Source organism: Manacus candei, unplaced genomic scaffold (genome assembly GCF_025592945.1).
Source record: "Manacus candei isolate 608988 ecotype Guabito, Panama unplaced genomic scaffold, ASM2559294v1 h1tg000077l, whole genome shotgun sequence".
In the NCBI taxonomy this organism is placed as follows: domain Eukaryota; kingdom Metazoa; phylum Chordata; class Aves; order Passeriformes; family Pipridae; genus Manacus; species Manacus candei.
Genome location: NW_026138125.1, coordinates 969,108 through 992,425, shown reverse-complemented (window position 1 = coordinate 992,425; position 23,318 = coordinate 969,108). Strand labels below are relative to the sequence as shown.

The 23,318-nt window shown below is 41.4% G+C and overlaps 1 protein-coding gene across 2 annotated transcripts in view; it reads left to right on the top strand.

Annotated features, from left to right (window-relative positions):
* Window positions 1-23,318, top strand: part of ACTR3 (actin related protein 3) — a 192,144-nt gene that overhangs the window by 157,880 nt on the left and 10,946 nt on the right. Inside the window, exons 1-2 of one of the 2 annotated variants that reach the window (XM_051810283.1) lie at window positions 4,492-4,889; window positions 20,204-20,259. The exons of the other annotated variant lie outside the window; for it this stretch is intronic. Coding sequence (XP_051666243.1) covers window positions 4,507-4,889; window positions 20,204-20,259 — 439 coding nt within the window. The 5' untranslated portion in view covers window positions 4,492-4,506. Of the gene's footprint in view, window positions 1-4,491; window positions 4,890-20,203; window positions 20,260-23,318 lie in introns of those variants that run through there. 2 annotated transcript variants of the gene reach the window in all.

Genomic DNA, 23,318 nt, shown 5'->3' with positions numbered 1-23,318 from the left:
CAAATTGTTAGACTGCTTCTGTGTTTACCTGTTGACTAATAGAGATACTTCCCTTCTGACTTTTATCCTCTCATTCCTTATTCATTTGTATTCATATGCACTCCCTTGTTTTGTGTTTAGGATGTAAACTGCCTGGAGGCATATGGCAACAGAGCTCTGCAATGGTAATTACTTCTGTTATCATGGATATGTAGGAAAAGATCACCTGCAACCCAATCCTGCTTATAAAAGCTGGACTTGATGCATCACAGACTGATGCTATTGCTGGATTTTGTGTGCTGTATGGGATTTCACAGAATCATTCAGGTTGGAAAAGACTTCTAAGATCATCGAGTTCAACTGTTAGTCCAACGCCACCGTGCTACCACTAAACCATATCCCCCAAGTGCCACAGCCACATGCCTTTTGAATACTTCCAGGGATGGTACCAGGTAAAGGCAATTCAGGGTTTTATTCACTCCCATTCCATTGGTAAGATTGAGAACATACTCAGACGTTAAAAATTTGATTTCTGGGACACCCTGAAATGGTGAAAAGCTTTGCATAAGTTTGGAACTGACTTCTGGCCAAATAAGGACGAAAAGATTCAGATAATTACACTATGAAAACAGACCGTAGGCTACTACTGCTCTTGTACTAAAGAAATAAGTAAAGGTTGGAGAACATTTCCATGCAAGAAAGTTTTGAAATATACCAGTCAGCACTGCAATCCTGCTGGATCTAGTTGAACTTTAGCTTTATAAGCTCAGTTTTGTAATTTAAGCACAGGACTTGTATGCTAAAAATATCTACCAAGACAATCTAGATGCCGATGTACAAAACTACAAAGGGTCTATACAGGAGGCAATATTGAAATTTAGATTGATCTATTTGAATTTTGATGAGTAATATGTCAAACTTGTGTTTATGGTTCAACAATGTGAGATAATATTGCTTAAAGAGAAATCTTGCCCCTTTATTTTATTGGACTGGCGCCTGAGTCCACAGCCACCTGAAGAACTGCATCTGGCAAGACTAATAAAATGAAACATGAGCTCTCATGGCCAGGGAGTTGAGCCTTTCAACTCCTTCCCTTGTAAAACTGTGATTGACTTGGCACCTTGATATTGAGAGAAATCCTATGCTTTTTGGTCCTCAAATGTAAATTCCACTGTAATTCAGTAAAACGAAAAGGACCAGCACTGCTGTTTTCCTTCGTGCAGACTCAGGAAGAACAGAAACTGATAGCAAAAGATTGCAATGGAATTGCTTAACAGAGTTGTTTCACTTTCCATATGAACTGCAGTATTTTTTTTTCTGCTCAGTGTCCTACTATTTCACAGAAAAAAACTCTACTCACAAGGACAAAAAAATACATACAGCCATGGGATATTTTCTGCGGAGTGCATTACATTAAGTGCTTTTGGGTGTGATTTAATGTTTTATAGTGAAATGATGCTTCTGTTAGCAAAAAGTCATCAGCATACTTTTATAGCCAATAGTTCTAGTATCTGTCTTTTGGCTTTGCTATTAAGGCTTAGCTAGGCTAATCAGGAGCATTATTTGGAAATATTAGGTAATAAAGACCAGTCAGCTATGGGACACTAATGACTACTCTGTTTAAATCTCACTGCAGCTGGGCAAACTACCTCGGTGGTGCTGATCCCCTCTGTGCCGGCTCCACGAGCTGTATAGCCAGGACAGGACCTGCCAGCTCCATCCTTTCTGCCTGCCTCAGGTTTTTGGCCCTTGCCTCATGCTCCTCCAGGGGGATACTTGAACTCCTGCAGCTGGAGCCTTAAGCTGCTCTCTCATTCCAGGGCTCCATCTGCCAGACACAGCAGTTGAACCTGCTGCATGTATAACCCTGAGTACCGGGTAATAAAACCAAGAGGGAAGTGAAAAGTCCACGTTCTACTTTATATACTAACTGTATTTATTGTAGATAAATATTCACCTATACACAGAGACGTGTACATAAAAAGGGCTATTTGCACTTTCTCTGAAAAGCTTTTAGAGATAGTCATCTTTAATATTCCAGCACAGCATAGCTCACAAGCTACACAATATCCGGCAGAAGTCCCTTTCATTATCTGTAAAATGCCTCACAATGTTCTATTCATAATTTGCTCTGACATTAAAATAAAAATGTTAATATTCTCAATGTCTCCTTTCCTTGGTTATGTTCCTCAGGAAGATCTGGCAGCCCACAGAAGCCAGATGGTGACTTGAACTTCCCAACCAAACGGCCTGGCTGCTGCTACAAAAAGGGATGGTTTTGCTCCCTCCTATCTCATCCTGATGGGCAGGTACTTAGTCCTTCCTTTGCTCTGGAACTGGCTTTTCTATCCCTCCACTCAAGAAATGAACCTATTAATTAGAGATAGCTTAAACTTAGTGAGGAGAACCAATGCTTGAAGAAGGGAGTGAGACCACTGTGAGGATAGTTGGAGGGCTAGTGGCTCCCTACGGGACATGGGGCCGCCTCAGCTACACAGGTCCGAAGTGAAGCCAGGATGTCAGTCAGCAGACCAGGACTGGGGCCAGTGGTGTTGACTAGGGAGGCCCACAGGGACAAGCCAGCAAGCAAGTCAGAACGGGACACACCTACAGCATAGCTCAGACAAAAACTGAGGGCCCAGGGCTGAGCTTAAATGGGTCTCCTCTTCTCTGAGACAGGGATTGTGGGGTGGAGGCTGCTGGTAAGGCTGATTAGAGTCATTAAGATCCATTAGTGCCCAGTGAACCCTGTCAATGACAATTACTCCTTTTGATGGACTATCAAATTTGTCTCCAGCATGACATCAGATTATGCCATGAAGCTCACATCCTCACATTGCCAAGGCAGGAGCAGCAAGCAAAGAATTGAAAATATCCCAAGACCCCAATATCAGAACCATTAAAACATTAAAATGCTTTGAAAACAAACAAAAAAATAGCGTGTGGCTACAGTACACCATGGGGTAAGGACTGGTTCAGATGTGGTAGGCACAGCACCCTGTCCTTCGAAGCCTAAAAGGTTATGGAAGGTAGAAAGAGAGAGAAAGAGAAGAGTACAGACTGTATTTTGTCCACCTGAACACCAAACCTGAACAGTGGACTGTCCCTTGCCCCCTTTGGGACCGAAAATCCTTCCAATAGTGGCTGGTGGCCTATGGTTAAACTCAAAAAGTGATGGACACCACTGATCCCATCAGTGCATGTGCTGGGATGGCTGATCGTGGCAGGGCCACGCTGGTTTGCTCCAGTTATGTGGGAGCATGGCACAGAGACAGTGGCACTGGCACATACTGGTGGGCAGCAGAGCAGGCTGCTGGGAATCTGGGAAAAACTGCTGGCTTGATGGGACTGGCAGTGCTCCAGATCACCCTGCCTCAGGCTGCAGGATTTGAAAGGATGGGGAGCATGAAGTGGGGGTTTGCCACTCCTGTGGAGGCTTATGGATGAAAGGGGTTGAGGGTTTCCTTTGGATACACCTGAGGGGAATCAGGTTCCCAGGGAGGCTGGGCTGGGTATTTGGTCCCTTCCCGAGCAGGTGTTTCGTTCCCCAGCCCAGCTCCTGTCCAGCCAGTCTCCATGAGGAGCCCAGCCTCCTGCACTGGTCGGTCAGTGATACTGTTTCTGCAGAGGGCTTTCAGTCCTGCAGCAGCAGGACCTGCAGGAATCCACCCCCTTGTCATATTTAGCCCCCTCCTCACAACACATAGCTCCTCTCCCTGTATCCCCTCAGGTTTTCAGAGAAGGGCAATGAAGCTGTTGAGGGGTTTGGAGCACAAGTCCTGTGAGGAGCAGCTGTGGGAGGTGGGGTTGTTTAGTCTGGAGAAGAGGCTCAGAGGTGACCTTATCGCTCTCTACAACTACCTGAAAGGAGCATGTAGCCAGATGGGGGTTGTGCTCTTCTCCCAGGCAACTAGTGACAGGACAAGAGGACACAGTCTTAAAATGTGCCAGGGGAGGTTTAGGATGGACATTTTGTAGAAATTCTTCACAGAAATGGTGATTTAACATTGGAACACTGTGACCAGTTCTGGGCTCCTCAGTAAGAGAAAGACAAGGAGCTACTGGAGATGATCAAGTGGAGGGCCACAAAGATGATGACGGGTTTGGAGCATCTCTCTTATGAGCAGAGACTGCAGGAGCTGGGCTTGCCTAGAGAAGACTGAGGGGATCTCATAAATGCGTATAAGTATCTCAAAGGTGGGTGCCAAGAGAACAGTGCCAGAGTCTTTTCAGTGGCACCTAGCACCTGAACATGAGGAAGAACTTTATTTTGAGGGTGGCAGAGCCCTGGAATAGCTGCCCAGGGGGCTGTGGAGTGTCCCTCTCTGGAGACATTCCAAACCCACCTGGACGTGTTCCTGTGCCACCAACCCCAGGTGACCCTTCCTTGGTACGGGGGGTTGGACTGGATAATCTCCAGAGGTCCCTTCCAACCCTGACAATTCTGGATTGGAATGGGCTGCCCAGGGACGTGGTGGAGTAACAGGAAAGACTGGACGTGGCACTCAGTGCCATGGTCTGGTTGACATGGTGGTGTTCGGCCAGGGGTCGGACCCAGTGACCCCAGCGGTCTTTCCCAACGCGACTGACTCCGTGATATTCTGTGATTCAGCACTAAATCCCCCGCTCCCGCTCGCCCTGAGGACCCTCCCGCCCGCTCCGCCCCGGCGGGGCGCGGCCGCGCCACCGCGCGTCACGGCGGGCGGGGCGGGTCAGCCATCTTGGGCTGGCCGGGCGAGCAGCGGGCGGGGGCGGAGGCAGCGCCCGCCCTGCGGAAGTCCCTCGGTGCCGCCGAGCGCTGCCCGCCGAGCCCCGCCGGAGCGCCAGGGCCGCCCGCCGTCCCCAGCACCGCCGCTACCGACCAGCATGGCAGGGCGGCTCCCGGCCTGCGTGGTAGACTGCGGCACGGGGTGAGCCGCGGCCACTGACAGCTCGGGGCCGCCCGGGGCGGGGCCGGGCGGGTTCCGCCGCTGCTGCTGCAGATGGCGGCGGGGGTCGCGCTGCCGGGCCGGGGAACCGACCGCGCCCGGGGCCGGCGGTGGGGGAGGCTGAGCCGGGCCGGGCCTGGCTGGGCTGGGCCGGGGGGAGCATTCACTGCCTTCCCTTCCCCGCCCATCGCTCTCCGCCCGGCGGGAGCGGTGTCCCTTCCCTTTGCCTTCGGGGGCCGCTCGGAGCCTCTCGGAGCTTCCCCCTTCGGTCCTCGGCCGAGGTTTGGGGTCCCTGTGCGGCTGCCGGGGCCGGGGGTGGCCACCGGGGACAAGGCTCCGGCGATGCCCCGGGATGCGCTGGCTCAGGGGAGCGGCCGCTCTGCCCAGCGCCGTCTGGGGGTGGCTTTTGTGTATTTATTTAATTTTTTTTTTTACGTGCGGATAATGTCATTTATTCTGTGATACTTCTCTCTCTCTCTCTCTCTCTCTGTGGAAGGGAAAAAAATCCCCTCCCCCTCCCATCGAGCAGGCGCAGAGGAACTTCCTTAGTTTTGTCAAAGCCTCTTCCTGCTTTCGGGCTTTTATACCTTATAAGGCAGTTTTGAGTGTCAAACCTGAACCAAATCCGCTTTGGAAACGCTTCTTTTCGTTCGGCAGCTGCCAGGCTGTGCAGAGAACGCGGTGCCAGCGGTATATACCGTAAGGAATGATTCGGGAGAAAGCCCTCGGGATTCGGGCTCCCTTCTCCCGGAGGTTTGGGCTGGAGGTGTCTGCAGGGAGCCGACCTGGGCGGGTTCCGCGGTCCCGCTTCCAGGAGCGCGCTCGGGAAGTGAAAACCGCGCCGTGACCTCCCGTCTGCGGTGCGATTTAGGCATCGTGCATCAGTTTTTCATTGGAAAGGAAGGCACTGGTGTATTTTCAAGGCTGTTTAGCTACCACTGATGGCATGCTGCTTCTTTAACTAATTTTTGTTTTGGTTTTTTTTTCACTTCTTGTCTGTCTTGCCAAAAATAAAGAATTTTCTGTGAATGCACTGTAGTGTAGGTACAGGTAATTATAATACTTATTTGAAAGAGCGTGTTCTTCTGAAACTTGTTTTTGAAAGCGCGTGCTCATCTTCCCCTCAAGGGAATCTGTTTGGTGTAGGATATTAATAAATTAGTCTTTAAGAAGAGGAGGTACACATGTGTCTGTCTCTAATGTGTGTGTCTAACAGTTGTATGCAGAAATCATACCTGTAGTTAAAGAACTAAAACCTTGAATTTTGCGGGATGAAGGAAAGTTTGCACAGCAGGAATGAGAGTGTGTAGCTGAGTGTAATGGAGGTATATGCGAGTTAAAGGTGTATATTGCTGTTTATCTTTCAAAGCAAAAGTTGTGTAACACACTCCACCATATGCCACCAGAGGCTTTTCCCCATCACACATGCGTGTGTATTGCAGGTAGTCCCATTAAAGTCAGTAATCATGTCTTTATAGATTTGCAAAGTACAGTTTGCGACCACTGGAGTAGAGATTCACTGAAAGCTTTCAGTGGTGCCCTGCAGGAGCAGCATGCTAGCATAGAGCTGTGTAAGAAATGTCTTTGTCTTCATGTGAGAGGTGTACTGAGGGACACGTGTTAAAACAAATGATCCTGGGGAGGATGTGTGTGTAAGTACACCATTAATTGACTTCAGTGCACAGGGCATACTCTAATCTTCTTGAATATGATGTTGACCAAGTCTTGCTCCTGTTTTATTTATTTCCCTCCAAGTCTTCACAAAATGCTCTAAGATGCTGTTTAATTGTGCACTAGTATTTTGTATTTTTTAACACAGCCCAACTTAATCTGCTCTTTAGGCCATTCATTTCAGGTGCATTTCCTAATCCAAGGTTGTTCATCCTTGAAGTTCTGCTTCAGTACAGTGGGGACAAAGATTTGTAGCATTGGAATCATTACAGAGTGTTGGAGTGGTTTGAATTCATTGAGTTCAGTAGACAGAGGTATAAAGTGGTGAATTTACAAAGGAAAGATCTAATAGTTAAGGTAAAGAGCAAACAGGTGGGTAGTAGCACAGTAGGATATGATAGCATAATAATGCTCTTAGCTTTTAGTTTTTAATTGTTGTAGCCCTCCCTGTCCATCTCATTTTGTGTGTATAAGTGAGAGTGAGAACACAACACGTAAATTATATCAGCCGTGTGCTCAGTGCAGATCAGTTGAGGTCTCACCCAGGGTACAGTCCTGTCTGTCAAAATGAAAGGAAGCAGACAAATGAAAGATAGCCCCTGAAAATAGGAAAAGATGTTTTGAAAATGCAACCAAAGCAGAAAGGGTGAAAGGAACTGCCTTGTTTAGAACAAGTAAGGCGTTAAATGTTCACCAGTTTTCCAATAAGTAGGCTTTTTTAGAGGGGGAGGTTGATTATTATTTTACAATCCAAGGAGAATTTACCTCACTCAGCAAAAGGGTAGATGTAGAAGAGATATTAAGGGTGTCTTCCTATCTTGTGCCTGTTGATCTGAGTGTTTAGTTTGGGGTTTTTTATGTGTAGGTGCATTTTTGCCACCTAAGACAGAGGCATAAGGAAGGTGACAAAGTTGTGTTTTTCAGCATCAGCCTGCGCAGATTATACAAATGATAAGAACCTCTTTCAAAGCATAAAGAGACCAAAACACAGAAGAGGTTGGGGAGATCATGCAATCCCTGTCACTTGAGGTTTTGACAGGTTAGTCAAACTTTTTAGGAGTCATCTAAGTACGTGTCATACAGCTGGAGCTGGGAAATGGGTGAAGTCAGAGACATGGCAATCAGATTATGGGTGCAGCAAAAATTCTTCCACTGTTACATTGTTACCTTGAAATTTGCATTCTTTGCTTAAGCAAACTTGATACCTAGAAAATAAGGTAATTGATACCTAGTAAGAGCAGGTAAATAGTTAATTGTGGTTTTAAAAAGCTGCTTGTCTGACGCAGTGTCCTCTTAATTATACAGTAAACTTATAGACATGAAATGAAAAATCTGAAGAGCCCAGTTAGGTTAACATAACTGTTAAAACCGGTATTAATTCTTTCTATAATCAGTAGCCTTGTCTGATTTAGTTCTAAACATATTATAGTTTTGTTGGGTAATCTATAGAACAACATTGTGGACCTTATTTTCAGGAAGTATTTGTCCATGTTAGTACTGAATTTGACTTCACTTGGCTGCTGAGAGCTCCTTTCTTTCCCTTCTTTGCACAGTAGATGGGCATGCTGTCCGTGAGCAATGAGCTGTGAAGTAGCACCTGTGTGGTGTTCTCTTCATATCCTTCAAACAGTAGATTTTTAATGATTTTCTCTAAGTTAGTAGGTGTGCTGTGAATGGGCTTACTTCATATTGTGATGTATCTAAGGATTAGATGCATTTTAAAGTAAAAAATAGGAAATCGAAAAATAAAATGGAGTTATTTCCATAAAGTAGATAAGCAACATACCAAAGAAGGAAAAAAGCTCTTACTCATTTTTAATCACAGTAGGCTGCAGTCTTTTACTCTGTGCCTTTTGGGTATTTGAATAGTTCTTGCTGCCTGTTGTGCAGGCAAACACAGCACTGCCTGCAAGTCATGATTAAAAGCTCTTCCTACGCCACTTTAGAATTTAGCTTGATTAGGTTGACAAGTAGAAAGTAGATTTTAACTGTGTCTTTCTGTGTGAATGCACTTTTTTTCCTTTAGTATAACTTATATAACACTGAATTAGCTCTTTCAGGATGGCAGATAATTGCAAGTTTCAAATTAATGGCTCTTCAGCTGAGCTGAAGTAAGTGACTGTGTAACTACTGCAGTTCCAAAATGAGAACTTAATTTTAGAAATGAAAGGGATATGAAGGAAATTACTTGTATTTTCTATACCTGAACTTTCCATTTTCTCTAGGCTTGTGTGCCATTTTTCTGTGGCTGTCAGGGGATCCATTCAATACTTGAGTGTCACTGGTGACCAGCTTCTTCAGTGTACCCAGGAGTCTTTTGTTGGAAGGGTTGTGTGTGTTGGTTATCCTCTTGAGTCAGTTGGTTATGTGATTGTGTGGAAAAAACTCAACCTGTTGTCGTGGATCTTGCTTTCTTCTGCTTCCTCTACTCTGCTAGCCTAGGGCCCTGTTTTCACTTCCCATATACAGGTCACAGAAATGGGTGTGGTTTTTTAACTACTTCTGTCTTGAATGCTAGGGAAGAATTAAAGGTTTTGGGGTTGACTGGAGAAATATTTCCGGTTCTTGACGGGAGCACAAGATTCCCGTGGTACCTCATGGCAGTCTGGGTTCCCTCTGAGGTGAGAGCCAGGAGAATTGAGGCTTCTCAGGATTTCCAGGATTTCTTGACATAACGTTGCAAGTTGTTCTTTGGAATGAACCACATTTATCTGAGAGTTTCTTGACTGTTCAGTCTCTATAACTGGTTTTGCTGTGAATAAAGGAAGGATTAACTTTTGGGTACATGGAAAGTCAGAGAAGTGGAGGCTGAGTGGTGCTCAGGTGGAGTGCAGTGCAGCGAGCTGTGCTTTGGGGCATTTCCCTACAAACCCTACTGCTCTAGTTAATCTTCATGCTCTTGAGTAGAGCAAACTATTTATGGGTTGAGTGTCTTCTGATGTGAAAGGTTACGAAAGGATTATGTCTTCTTGTTTCTTGTCTGGGTTTTCACCTGATATTACCTTTCACGGGTCTTGTTCTCATTTGCACTGATCTTCAATAGACAGCAAAGATCTGTGAGAGGTGCAATCCAGTGCTATGAAAGCAGGGTGGGGGAAGTTACAGCCTTTATTTTTTGTGCTTTCCAAATTTTTTGGTATCTTACACTGGACCTTGAAATTATTTTTCTTTCCTAATGTTCCAGACATGGGTTATTTCCACAGGTTTTTCAAAGCATAACTTCTGTTTAGTATAAAGTTTCAACACTGTGATATTTTTGCAGTTAAGCTGGATATCTTGTCATGACTTTCTGTGAGTTACAGTCTTCATGAAAACATTCTTTTTTGGGATGAATTTTCTGTGTGTTGTGTCATCCCAGAAGTAATTTTTCAACATGGAAAGCATGGACGAAATATTTCCTTAATGGCATATGGAAAAAATACTCTTCCAGGGTTTTAAGGATATCTTTTGCTTGCCAGTGGCTGAAGTGGTTAGGGAGGGAGGGGAAAATGCCTCATCCTTAAAGTGCAAAAAGGAGCTGTGCTAGATTAAGAATTGTGGTTTAGAAAAAAATTTACAAAGAGATTCTAAAGACTGATGATGACTTATGGTGTTCTGTTAAATGATTCTAATACATCACAATTCATGTTGCAACACTAAATGTTCTGAGTATGCAATATAGTTAAGAATGATAGGGATTCAGTTAGGAATATATATATATTCCTATGCACACATATATATATTTCTTTTGTAATGCCATTGCAGGAATCAGTTTATATCTTATTTGAGTGCATTTCAGAAGCCATTCAAGATGTATGGCACTTTCCTGTCTTGTTTCTGCTTTGCTTTTCCTGTGTCCCCCTTAATGCTTGATACAGAGTAAATGGGTGGTGGCATTTCAGGGTAGAGCACAAACCCACTTGCATCCATGGGCTGGATCTGTAAGGTTAATGGTAAATGAACCTCCTTCTGTGTTAAAGAGCTCCTGGCTGGGGGGAAAGGTTTGGGGGAGGGCAGGGTTGTAGGTGTGCCTGGGGCAGGGCAGGTTCTGTTCTTGTTCCTTGGTGTGTTTAGTACCTGGCTTGGACTTTCTACCCAGAAAGTATGTTGATTGCCTGAGTCCTGTGGACATTTACGTGTCTAAAATAGTTGAAAATACAGTTTTTAGCAGCTCAGAAATACTGCACAAGTTACTGAGTAGTAATCCATACTCTGTATTATTTCATAGGCACAAATAAGAAACTTTGCAGTGGTCATTTGGTTCATGCAGTTGAAAAGTTTCAACATAATGTTTCAACATTTAGTTTCATCATTGCAGACTTTCTTTGGGAAGTGCTAAAAGGCTTTGACAATTTCAAACAAACTTTTTTAAAAAACTTTAATGAACGTTTGTCCAAAATTAAAAGACTTTAAGGAGATGATGTTAAGTTCAAAGGTGAAATAACTAAAGATATGCTTCAGTTTGTCCCCAAGGAAATTGCAATGTCTTTTGTGCTTTGTGTAGGAAAAAGAATCTCTATTGGTATAATTTTTAATTTTTGGTTTCGTTCACTGAACTAAAATATATTTAGCTGTACCAATCTAACAAAAATCATCCTTGGGTAGATGCTTAAAAAACCAGTTGGATTGCAAACTCGTTAGTGCCCATAGCAGGATTACTTTAACCATCAAAATGAAGTATCATTCCTTTCCAAGCACAAGTGATGTATTGCTAGGGTTTTGTTTATTCAGTTATCAAGGAGGATTATATCCAAAATTGAAAAAGTCATTGCTCCATCCACTGACTTAATCTAGAGTATAATACGATTGAATCTTTTTTTCTTTTTGTTCCCATCACGAGTTTGCATTTTTAAGAGTAGATGGAAAAACTCTAGATAAATATAAGTTTTTTATTTTTCCTGAGGTTTCCTTTTTCTCTTCATTATTCTCTTGTGGTCATTGCAAATGTTTGCAGCTGTGCACAGGATGTGTTTTGGCATGCCCAGTTTGTGGAGAGCAAGATGCAGACAGGAGGTTGTCTGATACTTTATTTTGATTGTACCCTGCTATCGGTGAATGAATCCAAATTTTAATTCTTTACTTGATGCAGTATCTCTTATCCAGTTTTTCAGTATTAGTATTTTGTCGTGACTTCCCTTAGATGTAGAATGCTGTTTATCATCTGCAAGAGCTTTCACAATAGAACTGCTTGCATGTTTACAGTCAGACTTCAGAATCTCTGTGATCCTGTTAAACGAGACCTGCTTTTTATATTAAACAAGATCCAGTGGTGTGGTTTTGTCCACAGCTTAGTGGGGCATTTTTTTCTACAAGCCAACTGTTTCTAATCGGAAGCCGCCTTTTATTAGAAGCGTGGTGTAACATGATAAATATGTAATCTGGTGGTTTAGTGCAGGCCTGTTCCTGATGGAAAACATTTGCTTACCTACTGGAATGCTGAAGTGGTAACTGGTGTCCAGAGAAGATTGTCCCAACACACTTGCAATGTCCTACAGTGCTTGCTGGGTTCTCCTGCTCTCCAGTCCCTGTGCTCCCAGTCCAGTTGGTTTCATCTTACCCTCTGCTCAGATTGGTGTGATTGGGATGATAGCACTGACTGCTGGTTCAAAGCTGGAGCTCTCAAGTGCTGAAACTGTACAAATAGCAAGCACAAAAGCTCAACTTTTTTTTTTTTTTTTTTTAATGTGGACTAACTTAAAAGGTTTAACCACTGTATTGCATTTACTTGGAAAAACGTCCAAGTCTGGTTTATATCAACTAAGGCTCTTTCTGCATCATGACTTAGATTTTACCTGTCTAATTTCTTCAAGTGCAAAATTTTGTTGACTTGCATGTTATGTATTTGTCCATTCACTTGATCCCTCCTTGCTTTATCTGTTGAAAAGTGTGTATAATTATTTTATTCTCTTGGTTTTTTATTTCCTGATAAATGTCTGTGCAATCATAGAATGTGGTTGGGAGGGACCCACAAGGATCATCGAGTCCAACTCCTGACGTTCAGCTTATTTCGGGTAAATGATGTAGAAAGTTGACAAATAAATCTCCCCCTCATAAGTAATTTATACTATTAAGTAATTAGTCATTCAGACTTCCAAACTTTTGGGGCGTTCTTTCCTCATTATTTGGAAATATTGCATGGAGTAGGCAGGCTGGGCAAAATGCTCAGAAAACTTGCAAAAAATGACATATAAGTTAATTAAAAACCCTACCAGTATAGGTGAGTATTGTGTGGGTGTGGTGTAACACAGAGGCACTGTTAAGACACTTGTTAAAATGAATTACTCTAGAAGTCTCAAAGGAAGCAGTAAGTAGAAAGAGAGCATTCTGCTTTTGCCAACACAAACTACTCTACTCTCATTATACAAAGATAATATCCAAAGCAGTTTGCTCTTCTTACTTTGAGGGAAAGGTAGTCAAAGGAAAGGAAACGTTTTCTGTGTTAGTATGTGCCAGCTTTAAATACTAGAAAGGGGGTTTACAAATATAAATAAAATTGACAAAGACTACAAACATCAGAATGCCAGAACTGGGATTTTTTCAGTTGAAAACACTTAAATATTGGCTGGTTTCAAGGCTCCATCCTAAGCCAGGGTCTTTTGGTAATAAATACATCTTATCTTCCTGTTTACTTTTAGGAGAAGAGAACTTTCCTAGTGGTGTGGGGTTTTTTTTGAGTTTTCTTTTTAAGTTGTGATGCAAGTAAACATAGAGCAAATTGGAAAGTTGTTTTCTTATACTCCATCCAAATGTTAGTAAAACCAGAAGCAGCACAATGCAGTAGCTTCCTCTGTTCTCCAGACGGGTATAAAAACTGTCACCTGGAGCCTCTTACTACATTACATGTGAATTTGTTCTGAATGCTGTGTAGCACAGGCTGCTTTTGCCTCATTTTGCTCTTGGACTTGAACGTGGAGGGCTCTGGTCCGGCTGTGTGTGGCTGTGACTGTGGTTTTCACTGCCCACTTCAGCTGGATTTTACTAGCAAACATTATAGTCTTGTCTGTGCTTGGAGTTGTAGATGTAGCTGCTGATAAAAAGCAGCACAGGATAAATTTCTATGTAAAAAGAGAGATACTTTTAAAGATAAGTTAGCCTTTTTTAAAGGCGTGATTTTTTGTATTTAGGAAATAAATATGTGTTAGAAGCACTTTGCTTTCAAGCTGATTTTGAGCTCATTTACTAAATTGCACATTCCTTTAGTCTACTTATGGTTTGTTTTACAGTGACAGTTTAGATGTGTTGCAAAGTAGTGTTTGTCAAGGTGACAGTTCTTGCTCAAGTGGACTGATATTTTTCAGAGGAAATATTGTAAGATAATAGTTTCAGACATGCAGTAATGCAGTTAATTCCAAGGCCAAGGTTGTAGACTGCCAGATTTGTAACATCTCTGCTGTCCAGGTGGGGTCTTCTGTGTTGTTGAAATATTGTACTCCCTTTTACCATCCCTTCCTGCGTCTCAGCTACAGTTTAACAAGATTCTTCATCTGAGAGCATTTCTAATCTTGTGTGCTTTTTTCATTTATAGAACTATTTCTCTGGCTTTCACTATTGATTACTTGAAACACTTGTTGATCAAAAATATTTTAAAAAAGCAGTTGTTGTTTAAAATTGCAAACTAGTAATGTATAAAAGGTAATATATATTAAGTAAAGATATAAAATATAAAAAACACGACTCACTTCAAAGTCTTTCACTGTCTTGTGTTTTATCAAGGACATTTGAAAAGAGTAAACTAATTTATTAATACAAGTCCCATTTTCCTAATATAATCAGTTCTTCAGGGACTTCTGATCTGCTGCTGCTTAACCAATTTACACCTGATACCAGAGCTGGGACCTTTTTTTAAAGGGGCAAAGTGGCTTTCCTCTTTCACTGTAATTTTCTCATTATTTCTCTTTGCAGGAATTTGAAAAGCAAATACTTCCTAGGCTTTTCAGTCTCATGTGGTGTACAAGAAGGGTGATAGAAGAAAGGCAAGAAATATAAAAAATAAAGGCTTGTTCAGGCTTTCCAGTCACATGAGGCTCTGTGTATGAAGACTAGGGATTCATCCATGTTTGAGAAATTTTCCACTTCTTTTTTAAAGCAGCTGTTATCAGAAGACATCAGACAGTATAAACATAGTATCTAACTTATAACTGTTTGTGTAGAATTTATCCAGTTAAAACAGGAAGGGATATTAAGCCCTTTTTGATGAAGTCTTTGATGGACAGACCATCTGTAAAGAACTGGTATTGAAAAGCAGAATCCCTTTCTGTTCTGTTTAAAACTTCGTTTTTGCCATATGACTTATTTCATACCCTTTTGAATATATTACCACATGTGTGTCCTCCTCAGACTATCCCCACTCTGAGCTTTCCTATAGTGCCTTCTATAACCTTCTTAATTAATTACAGTTCTTTTAGAGTTAAAGTAATTTAGTCAGCAATGTATGTTGCATGATGTGTGTTGCAATCATCTCACTTTCTGTCCTTGGCCCTCCTTTCTGGGTGTCTTTTCCTCGTGGTTTCAGGAAAGAAATGCAAAGCACTTCTGCCTCAGGAGAGTTCATAAGGGGATGGCAGGAGACTGTCATGGGAAATGGGAGATTGGCTCTAAACCCATTTGCATGGAAGAGGATGTGGAGTACAGATCTCCTGCTGCCTGAGCAAGAATGACACCTTGCAAGGCAGTATCAGCTTACCTTTAAGAGTAAATGCATTTAACTCTGTGTAAAGCCTAATCCCATCACTGAATGTTAAACTTGCTTGGAGCAAGACCCCCTGGACAGGTTCTGCACAGGACTTGGGGTGTGTTTAGTTAAAAAAACTTTGCTGGGTTTGACGTGCAGGCTGTGGTACACACCAGAGTGGAATTTTAGAACTTACACATGCAAGCCAACATGTGTGCTGTACAGGTTACTCTGCTTGGGAAGGCTTTTGCATCATGCAGGCTGAGATACAATCAAAGGATATGTTGCATTTTGAGTTAGAGTTTGCAGAGAAGGGTTGTGGCTCAGATGGTGGACAGTAATTCCGAGCCATCATGAAGAGAGCAATTTAGCGAACAAAAAAAACCCCTCTGAAAACAATATCCTTATATATACACTTTTTTTTCTAACTTTATACACCTTGAAGGTAAACAAGAAAGAGACCATTTTGATTTTAGCCTAATCCTGACTTTCCTTCCAGACTGTTTTGGGTTTGTTACTCCTACTTGCATTACTCCTCCCTTCTCACAGAAAAGCATTTTTGGGTTTTTTTGTTTGTTTTTCAAGTTGCATTGCATCTTTCCAGTGGGACCAGCATTGAAAGTGTGTCTTATTCGTGTTTGTATGTGCATCTAAGAGTGTCCTGTGCATGAAATGGTTTTTAGTTAGGTCATTAGGAGTAGCTGAGGGGAAGGCTGTAACCTGGATTTGCTCTGTAAACTGGAGTTGAAGGTCAGGTGACATTTGTCCTCAGATGCTCTTCTCTGCTCGTGCTTGGCTAATTGGTGTCTTTGTGTTAAGCTGTCAGTAAAATGACACACAACTCGTGTTGGACCCCCTAGTTCTATTGTACTTGGAGCAGCTGAACAAAGTAATTACCCACAAAGCAGTTGTCCCCCTGTTCCTCTCTCCTTTGTTACCATTACAGTTGTGCTAGAGCCAGGGCGTATAACTTGGGACAGTGTATGACCTCTGTTGTGGGCAGGACAGAAATGGAGCAAAGGCACGTGGTCAGTTTGTGGTTTGCACAAGGAGGTTCTGTTAATGACATTGTCATTAGAAGTTCTTACCCTCAGTGCTATTTCCTTTTGGCTTTAAAATTGTCTGTGACTAATACGTAAGTAACCTTCAAGTGACATTGCTTTCATGTCGTGGCCTCGGAAACATCTATTCTAGGTGAGAGAGCACATGTAAGAAATCCCATTAGTGCAGTTGAGAACATTGTTGGAAAGCCCTTTGGCTGTCCTTCCAGAGAGCTCCCAGACAGATTAGCACAGACTTGAGATGCAGTTTCAGGATGTGAATTTGAGGTTGATGTGGCACTAGAGATGTTTCTTCACTGACAGCTGAGATATGGGTTAGTGGAGTTAACTCGGGACCTTCATTGGTTGCTACCCACAACCTGTTTGTGCTATGAATGTCCCTTACAAAAAATCCTGTTTTGTTCGTCACATCATTACATCTGTGTAGGCCAGAGGGTGGTGTGTGAGACCCCATTTCCTTTTGGAGAAGGTGTTGCAGGGGAGTCACTGGGCAATATTAGTGCCATGTATGGATAAATTGATAGATACCATGGAAGGGGTGTGTATGTGTATGGTGCTCTATATACTGGCACATATGTATGGAGACTTTGTGGAATGTTCTTGGATACTCTGTAACCAATCTTCTGAAGTAAATCTGAAGGTCACGATTATCCAGCAATTTTTTTGCCATATTTGTTTTTAAGAGTTTTTTTCTTCTTTTTTTTTTTTTTTTTTTTTTTTTTTTTTTTTAGTGAGCTGATAGGGCACAGAAACACGCTCCAGGTAGTGCAGAAATAAAGGAAACCATCTGAGCAATCAAGGTTAAATTCAGGTTTTCACCTCTGAGATTTTGTAAATCAGTTCTGTGTTACAGATTTTAATAGGAATCTGTTTATACCTTTATACTCACTTGTGCAATGCCTTACACTCTTACTGCTGAGTGCCCCAAATTCAGTGTGGGAAAGCTGAATCTGAGGTTCCTTAAATGAAATGTGCCTGCCTGTCTCTGTGGAAGTCCCTCCTGCCACTCTTCAGTGCTATGCTGCAAGCAAGACAAACCAGGATTTACTGGAAAACTGTGATCTAATATTGGCACTGCCTTATGATATCTTAAATATCAGGATTTTTTTCTGTACTGGCAGTGATTGCAGCTCTGAAGAAGACGGGGTGTGCCTCGTTCCCCTGTGAATCATACTTTAGTCAGACACACGTACCATGTATGAACTGTCTGTGGAAACTGTGTACTTTGTGGAATCTGTATTTTTTCATGTGATTTAGATATGTACTTCCAGTGATAGAATTGATCTGATTAGTCTGAATAACGCCTCATCTTTGCAAGTTAATTTGTAGAGAGAACCCCATTGTTACTAGATGGTGCATTTGGAGAACTGAAAGTTTTTATCAGCTGTTAATCAGTTTTAAGTTACCTTTTTGTCTCCCCTATCACATGTTTAGACTCCATTTTGACTCAAGAGTATCTCTATATATGTTTAGTTATGAAAATCAGGCTTAGTCTTTATTGTGCCACTGTCCAGAGCCCTCAGTTCTCAGTCTCCATGGGAGCACTGCAGCAGACTGGATGTGCCCTCAGGCCTGAGGAGCCTGAGGGAGCAGTGGGTCCTTCCCTGACCCCTGGGCAAGCAGTGGTGGCCTTCCGGATGCGGAAGGGAGTTGTGGCAAGGAAGTCTTGGCACGCTGGAGATGTGAAACATTGTGTTGGAGACTACAGTGGAGACCTGCTGATAAAATGCTTTGATATTCAGAGACCAGAAGTCATGCAGATTTTCCCCTCTTTTTTCTTTTTTCTGGAAGTCTAAAAATGCACTACTTTTTTTTTTTTTTTCCATGAGTCAGTAGTACACTTCTTGCTGACTAGGGCATAGCATTTTTATATATGCTGATTTTATGTCTGAATAGAGTATTTTTATGTAAAATGCATCTTTCATGTGACTGTTTTTCTTTCAGTCTGCTGGCTGTGTGTGTGCTGGGCAGATTCCCACCCACAAGTAAATAAGCTGCCTGTTACCTGCAGCAGTTTAGCTTTTGTTTTCTTTGAAATAGTGAGTTTAATGATCAACAGTTTTAACTTCTTTTGCTTGTTAAGGCACTTCTAATCTTGTTGTAGGTTTATGTAGTCATCAGGTTCCAAAGTTCTTGTGTAGATTTAGCTTTAAAATCTACATGCCACAGTTTTGGTTTGCAGGGGAAGGTAGAGGAAGTGAGTCAGTATTTGCTGGTTTTCTTAATTGTGGCACTAAAAGCCTCTTAAAACGCTCTAGATACAGTGATCAGTTTTACTCTGCATTATAGGTTCGATGCATCAGTTGGTGGAATTCTTGACATTTCTTTGGGGAACTAGATATTTAAGAAGAAAATTAAAACCAAACTTGTGTGCAAAATCTGAGTCGTGTGTCCTGAGTTGAGGCACATACAGTGCCTAATGTTGATGACTTCATGAGGTTTGAAGTTCTTTCTAGTATTTAGTTTTTTTTTTTCTTTCCTGTTATTTTCTTTTGCCTGTGAAGTTTTTGTTTTTGTTTTTGTTTTTTTTTTTCAATAAATGTTCCTGTTGATAATAAGTCAGGTTTTTTGCATGGTTACTCCCAGCTGTTATCTTGTGTTCCACACAAGATCAGGTTTACAGTTTCAAAAATACATCTCTCGTGAAGCATTTTTGGTGTCAGATGGAGTCCTGTGTTAATCATTTTGCTATTTGGAAAGAAATACACCTTCCTGCTGAGGATATGTGTCTTTTTGCCCGACACTGATGAGTGCCATTAGTGTCAGTGATAGAAATTTGTGTGGGTGTTGTGTGTGGGCACGTGCACAAGTTGCTCACGGCTTCGTGAGTGGCATCACAGCAGAACCTTCTACAGCAGCACCCCTCTTCCAGCCTGGGAAACCCAACCCTTTGCTGTATTTGTTGCCTGGCATTTTGCTGTGTTATTGCCAGGAATTTATGGCTTGTTAAAGTTAGTCCTGCCCTACACCTCCTAACATATTCCAGTTTTATGTCAGAGTGCTGAAAACTGTAGAGGTGCTACTACAGTGCTCTGTGCTTTTGCTGATGATGCTAATTTAGTTAGTGCAGCTGTCTGACTGTACACAGAAAATGAGAACTTGTCATGTCTGTGTTGGTTAAAAACATGTGGGTAGACTAACTCTGAAGTTAGAGCAGTGCAATTTGGTCTGCATGTTTTAGAGTTTGCTTATGGTATTGGTAACTCTTTGGAAAAATTTTAGCAGCTGGATTGTTTAGTACCCTGAGTTTTGTAGTTACTTTTAATGAATACTTTGTTAATTTCTTCAGTTTTCTTATATTATGACAATGAAGATGATGTATATATCCATAGCTCTTTCTGGAAATTGGATGGGCTAAGGCATGTAGTTATTTTCCTCTTGCTTTCTTAACTTATTAGGCACATTTTAACACTTTCTCATTTGTTAAGTGGAATGTCTTTTACTACTACTTGTCATTTTCAGCTGTCATTACTTGCCACCTACAGTAGCACATCTTGGGAAATGCATATGATGTGATGATGGCCAGCCCTGCCACATACCCAGCTGGCAGTCCATGGACAAAGGAGCTTTTTTTTTTTTTTTTTTCATACTATAAATATTAGTGGTAGAAGTGTTTTGTAACTGCAGTTACAAACTCCTAAGCAGTGATAAATTGAATTACATACTTTGTATTCTTTAGTAAAATTTTACTATAGTAGAAGTTGGCAGTGATGCTTGATCTGTGGTAGGGAACATTATTTTACACTTAAAAAAAGAGTTATTATTTTGCCTGGGGTTTTTTTGTTTGTTTGTTTTTAAAGGAAAATCAGTGGGTCTTTCTGATAAGGGAAGAGGGGTCTCTTCACTAAAAAGGGAAGTATCCTTGATGTTTGTGTTATTGATATTCTAACCTAATCCTTTTTTTGCCTCAACAGGTATACAAAGCTTGGATATGCGGGTAATACTGAACCCCAGTTCATTATTCCTTCATGTAAGTATTTGATACTTGGGTATGAATGCTGAAGTTACTCTTGGAGTTTCTATAACATGCTATGTAAAAAAACCCAAAACATAAAACGAAGCAATTTGGGAAGACATCTGAGAGATGACACAGAGTAATAGTGTGGCTCTGATCTGTTTTGTTATGGATTCTCAGTTAGAAAGATACATTCACTGAAAAAGGATACTAGTTAACTTGTTGGAAATTGAAGTCATGTTAAAATCCAGTAGCATGGCTATATTTACTTTTTAGAAGGTTCTTCCCCTGTTAGTGATTTATCTGGTAAAACTTCAGCTGATTATAAATATAGAAAAAATTCAAAATTGTGTGGTTTAATATTTTTAGTGTTTAAAATGTTATACGTCCAGGTGTTTGTCAATATTACAGTGATGTTAATTTACTATGTTTTGCAAATAGAACAAGAAAACATTTCCATTTTTTCCCCATGTGGAACAGCTTATTTATTCACTCCCTGTTTTCTAAACTGTTTCTCCCACTTGAAGTGATACAGTTCTACTCTAGGGAGTGGAACTCACTCAGCTTCCTTTAGAAATGCTTCACCTTTTGACCCCCTACACCACTTGGCAGTTTGTCATTGTTCATCGTGCCAAAGTAATCACGTATTACATCCTGGTAAAAAAGGAATAATTAGCACACCCAGTTTCCTTGTAAATACAACAGGAAGAGACCTGGGACTAATACTACTTCAGCACAGCCACTGTAAAATAGAACTTGGTAGTTCTGGCTCTGTGTTAATTTTTCTAGGAAACATACTTCAAAAAGCAATTTTCATGGAAAGCTAAGGCTAATTAATTCATGTACTTGTATCAGAACAGGAGAATGCATTAACAGAATCTTTTAAATGTCTTCTGCTTTGGCTTTTAATATGTAGTTCTTTGTTTGGTTTTCTACATTAACTTCATTTGGTTTATCTCAGTGAAATATAAACCACGCTACAGTTTTGCTGTTCACACAAAAATTTTAACATAGATTACAAAGTTTACGGAAACCGTCTTATATTGCTCTTTAAACTTCTTAGCAGTCATTAAGTTGTAAATGGCGAAATGATTATTTAATTTGAGATAAATAGTGTTTTCATACTTTTTCTGCGTCTTTAGATTTGGCTTATTTAATTTTAAAATCACTTTCTTGTTCCAAAAATGGAGAAGAAATATCATGACATTTTAAACAAATTTGGGAATGAAATGACCTGTCAGATCGTTAAGCAGAGAAATTTATACAACAGTAATGCTGTTAAAGTAGAAGAGAAAGGGGAGAAATGAGATTTTTTTTTTTTTTGGACAGCTTTTTGATCTGGTGTGGTGTATTTAAAAAAGGATGCTCAGTTTAGATGCTCCTAGAGCTGAAATGGTCCTTGACTGTAATTCTGTTAGTAAAAAAGACCTTATTCTCATGTGTACTGCAACCCAAGTTAGATAATTACACTGACTGCATGAGTTTGTGTTAATCCTCTGCCTTGAACGAAATAGAAGAGCACTGGTGTAATCCACATTAGAGAAATGAAAATAGAGTACAGCAGTTCCTAGTTTCAAAGTGAAATGTTCCAAATATTGTGGATCTCTTCAAAGCACGTTGGTGTCTTTAATTTCCTTAATATTATCCCCAGTGGAAAAATGGTTTGGTTTCTCCTTCGGCTTCCAGCAGTGGCAGTTGCTTTTTATCACTTTGATTCTCTAAAATTAATGTTTGCTGTTAAACAGGTTGGAGCAGCATTCCTTCTGCCTTGTTTCCTTGCAGCTTATCTTATTTACTCCTGCTCTTAAAAAATTTTTATCTCCTTGTGCTGTGTTCTTGATTTAAATCTGAATATGCTTCTGTAGAGATGATAAGTGCTTGCATGGAAAGTGAAGTAAATGAGGATATATTGGGCTGATTTTTTAAAAGAGACTTGGGTTCGCTGCTTTCTTCCCTGGCTGATTTTTAGATCTTATATCATTAATTTTACTTGATTTTTATTCAGTTAATCAGGTTTTTCCTGCTGTATGTTAAAATAGGAGTCAACATCTTTCCATTACCAAGTAGTTCCCTTGATTTGTCATCTGTTTTAGTTAATCTGTGATAGCTGATGGCCTTTCCTTTACCTTTAAAAGGAAAAACTGGCTTGAGTAGTGTTTCAGCACAAAAATTGATTTGACGCAAGTATGTTCTCTTTTTTTTTTTTCCTAAAAGCTCTTAATTCTTGTGCCAAGCAAACCAAAAGCAATGGCTCTGGGTACCCCTGGAGGGCTGCTTGTTCTCAGACACTGCAGTAACCCCAGCTCTGGTGTCAGCAAGGTTTATTTTCCTGTTTGTATTTTCAGGATATGATTCTTGATTCAGGTTGTTTGCTCCTAACTTCTGCTTTTCAGACTCAGGGTGAACAGACTGGGCTCAAGGGCAGCAAAATATTGAGACCTCTCATGTTAGGCTTGTTAACAGAGTGAAACCCCTTGGACTCGAGAGTGAATATAATCCTGTGGCAAGTGATTGATTTTACTTGAAAATTCTTGAAGATAGCACACGTCTGGACAGAAAAATTTCCCCAGATGTGTGAAATCTGTAATGATGATGTGAAAAGTATTTGTCAAGGTTGTTTTTTCACTTGCAGCAAGCCCTGGCCTTGCGACATCTTCCCCCGATTTTTAGCTTCTGCTTCCTATCTGTCCCCCCCATGTTGTTTGAGTTCCTCAGCCTTCTGCTTCCTCTCTGTTCTCCTGTAAGCAGCTACAGAAGTTGCAGTATGATTCAGTTTTCTTCCTGAAGAGCCCAAAATAATGACTTCTGTTTCATCCTGTTCAATCTTTCACAACGTTCCACTTCTTAGTTTCTCTGGCTGCACAGCTCAGCTTGTGTTGCTCTCTCTGGGAAGAGAAGGGAGGAGGATGGGGAGCATCAGTGAACTCAGGGTGCTTTGGGTCCTAGCAGGCTGTTGTAGCTGTGCTGCCCTGTCTGGTGGGCTGGAGGCTGCAGCAGCTGATTTCATAACTTTAGATTTTTATTGAGAGCAAACATAACTTCTTACCAAAGGTGAGAATTAGAAAAATGCTTCT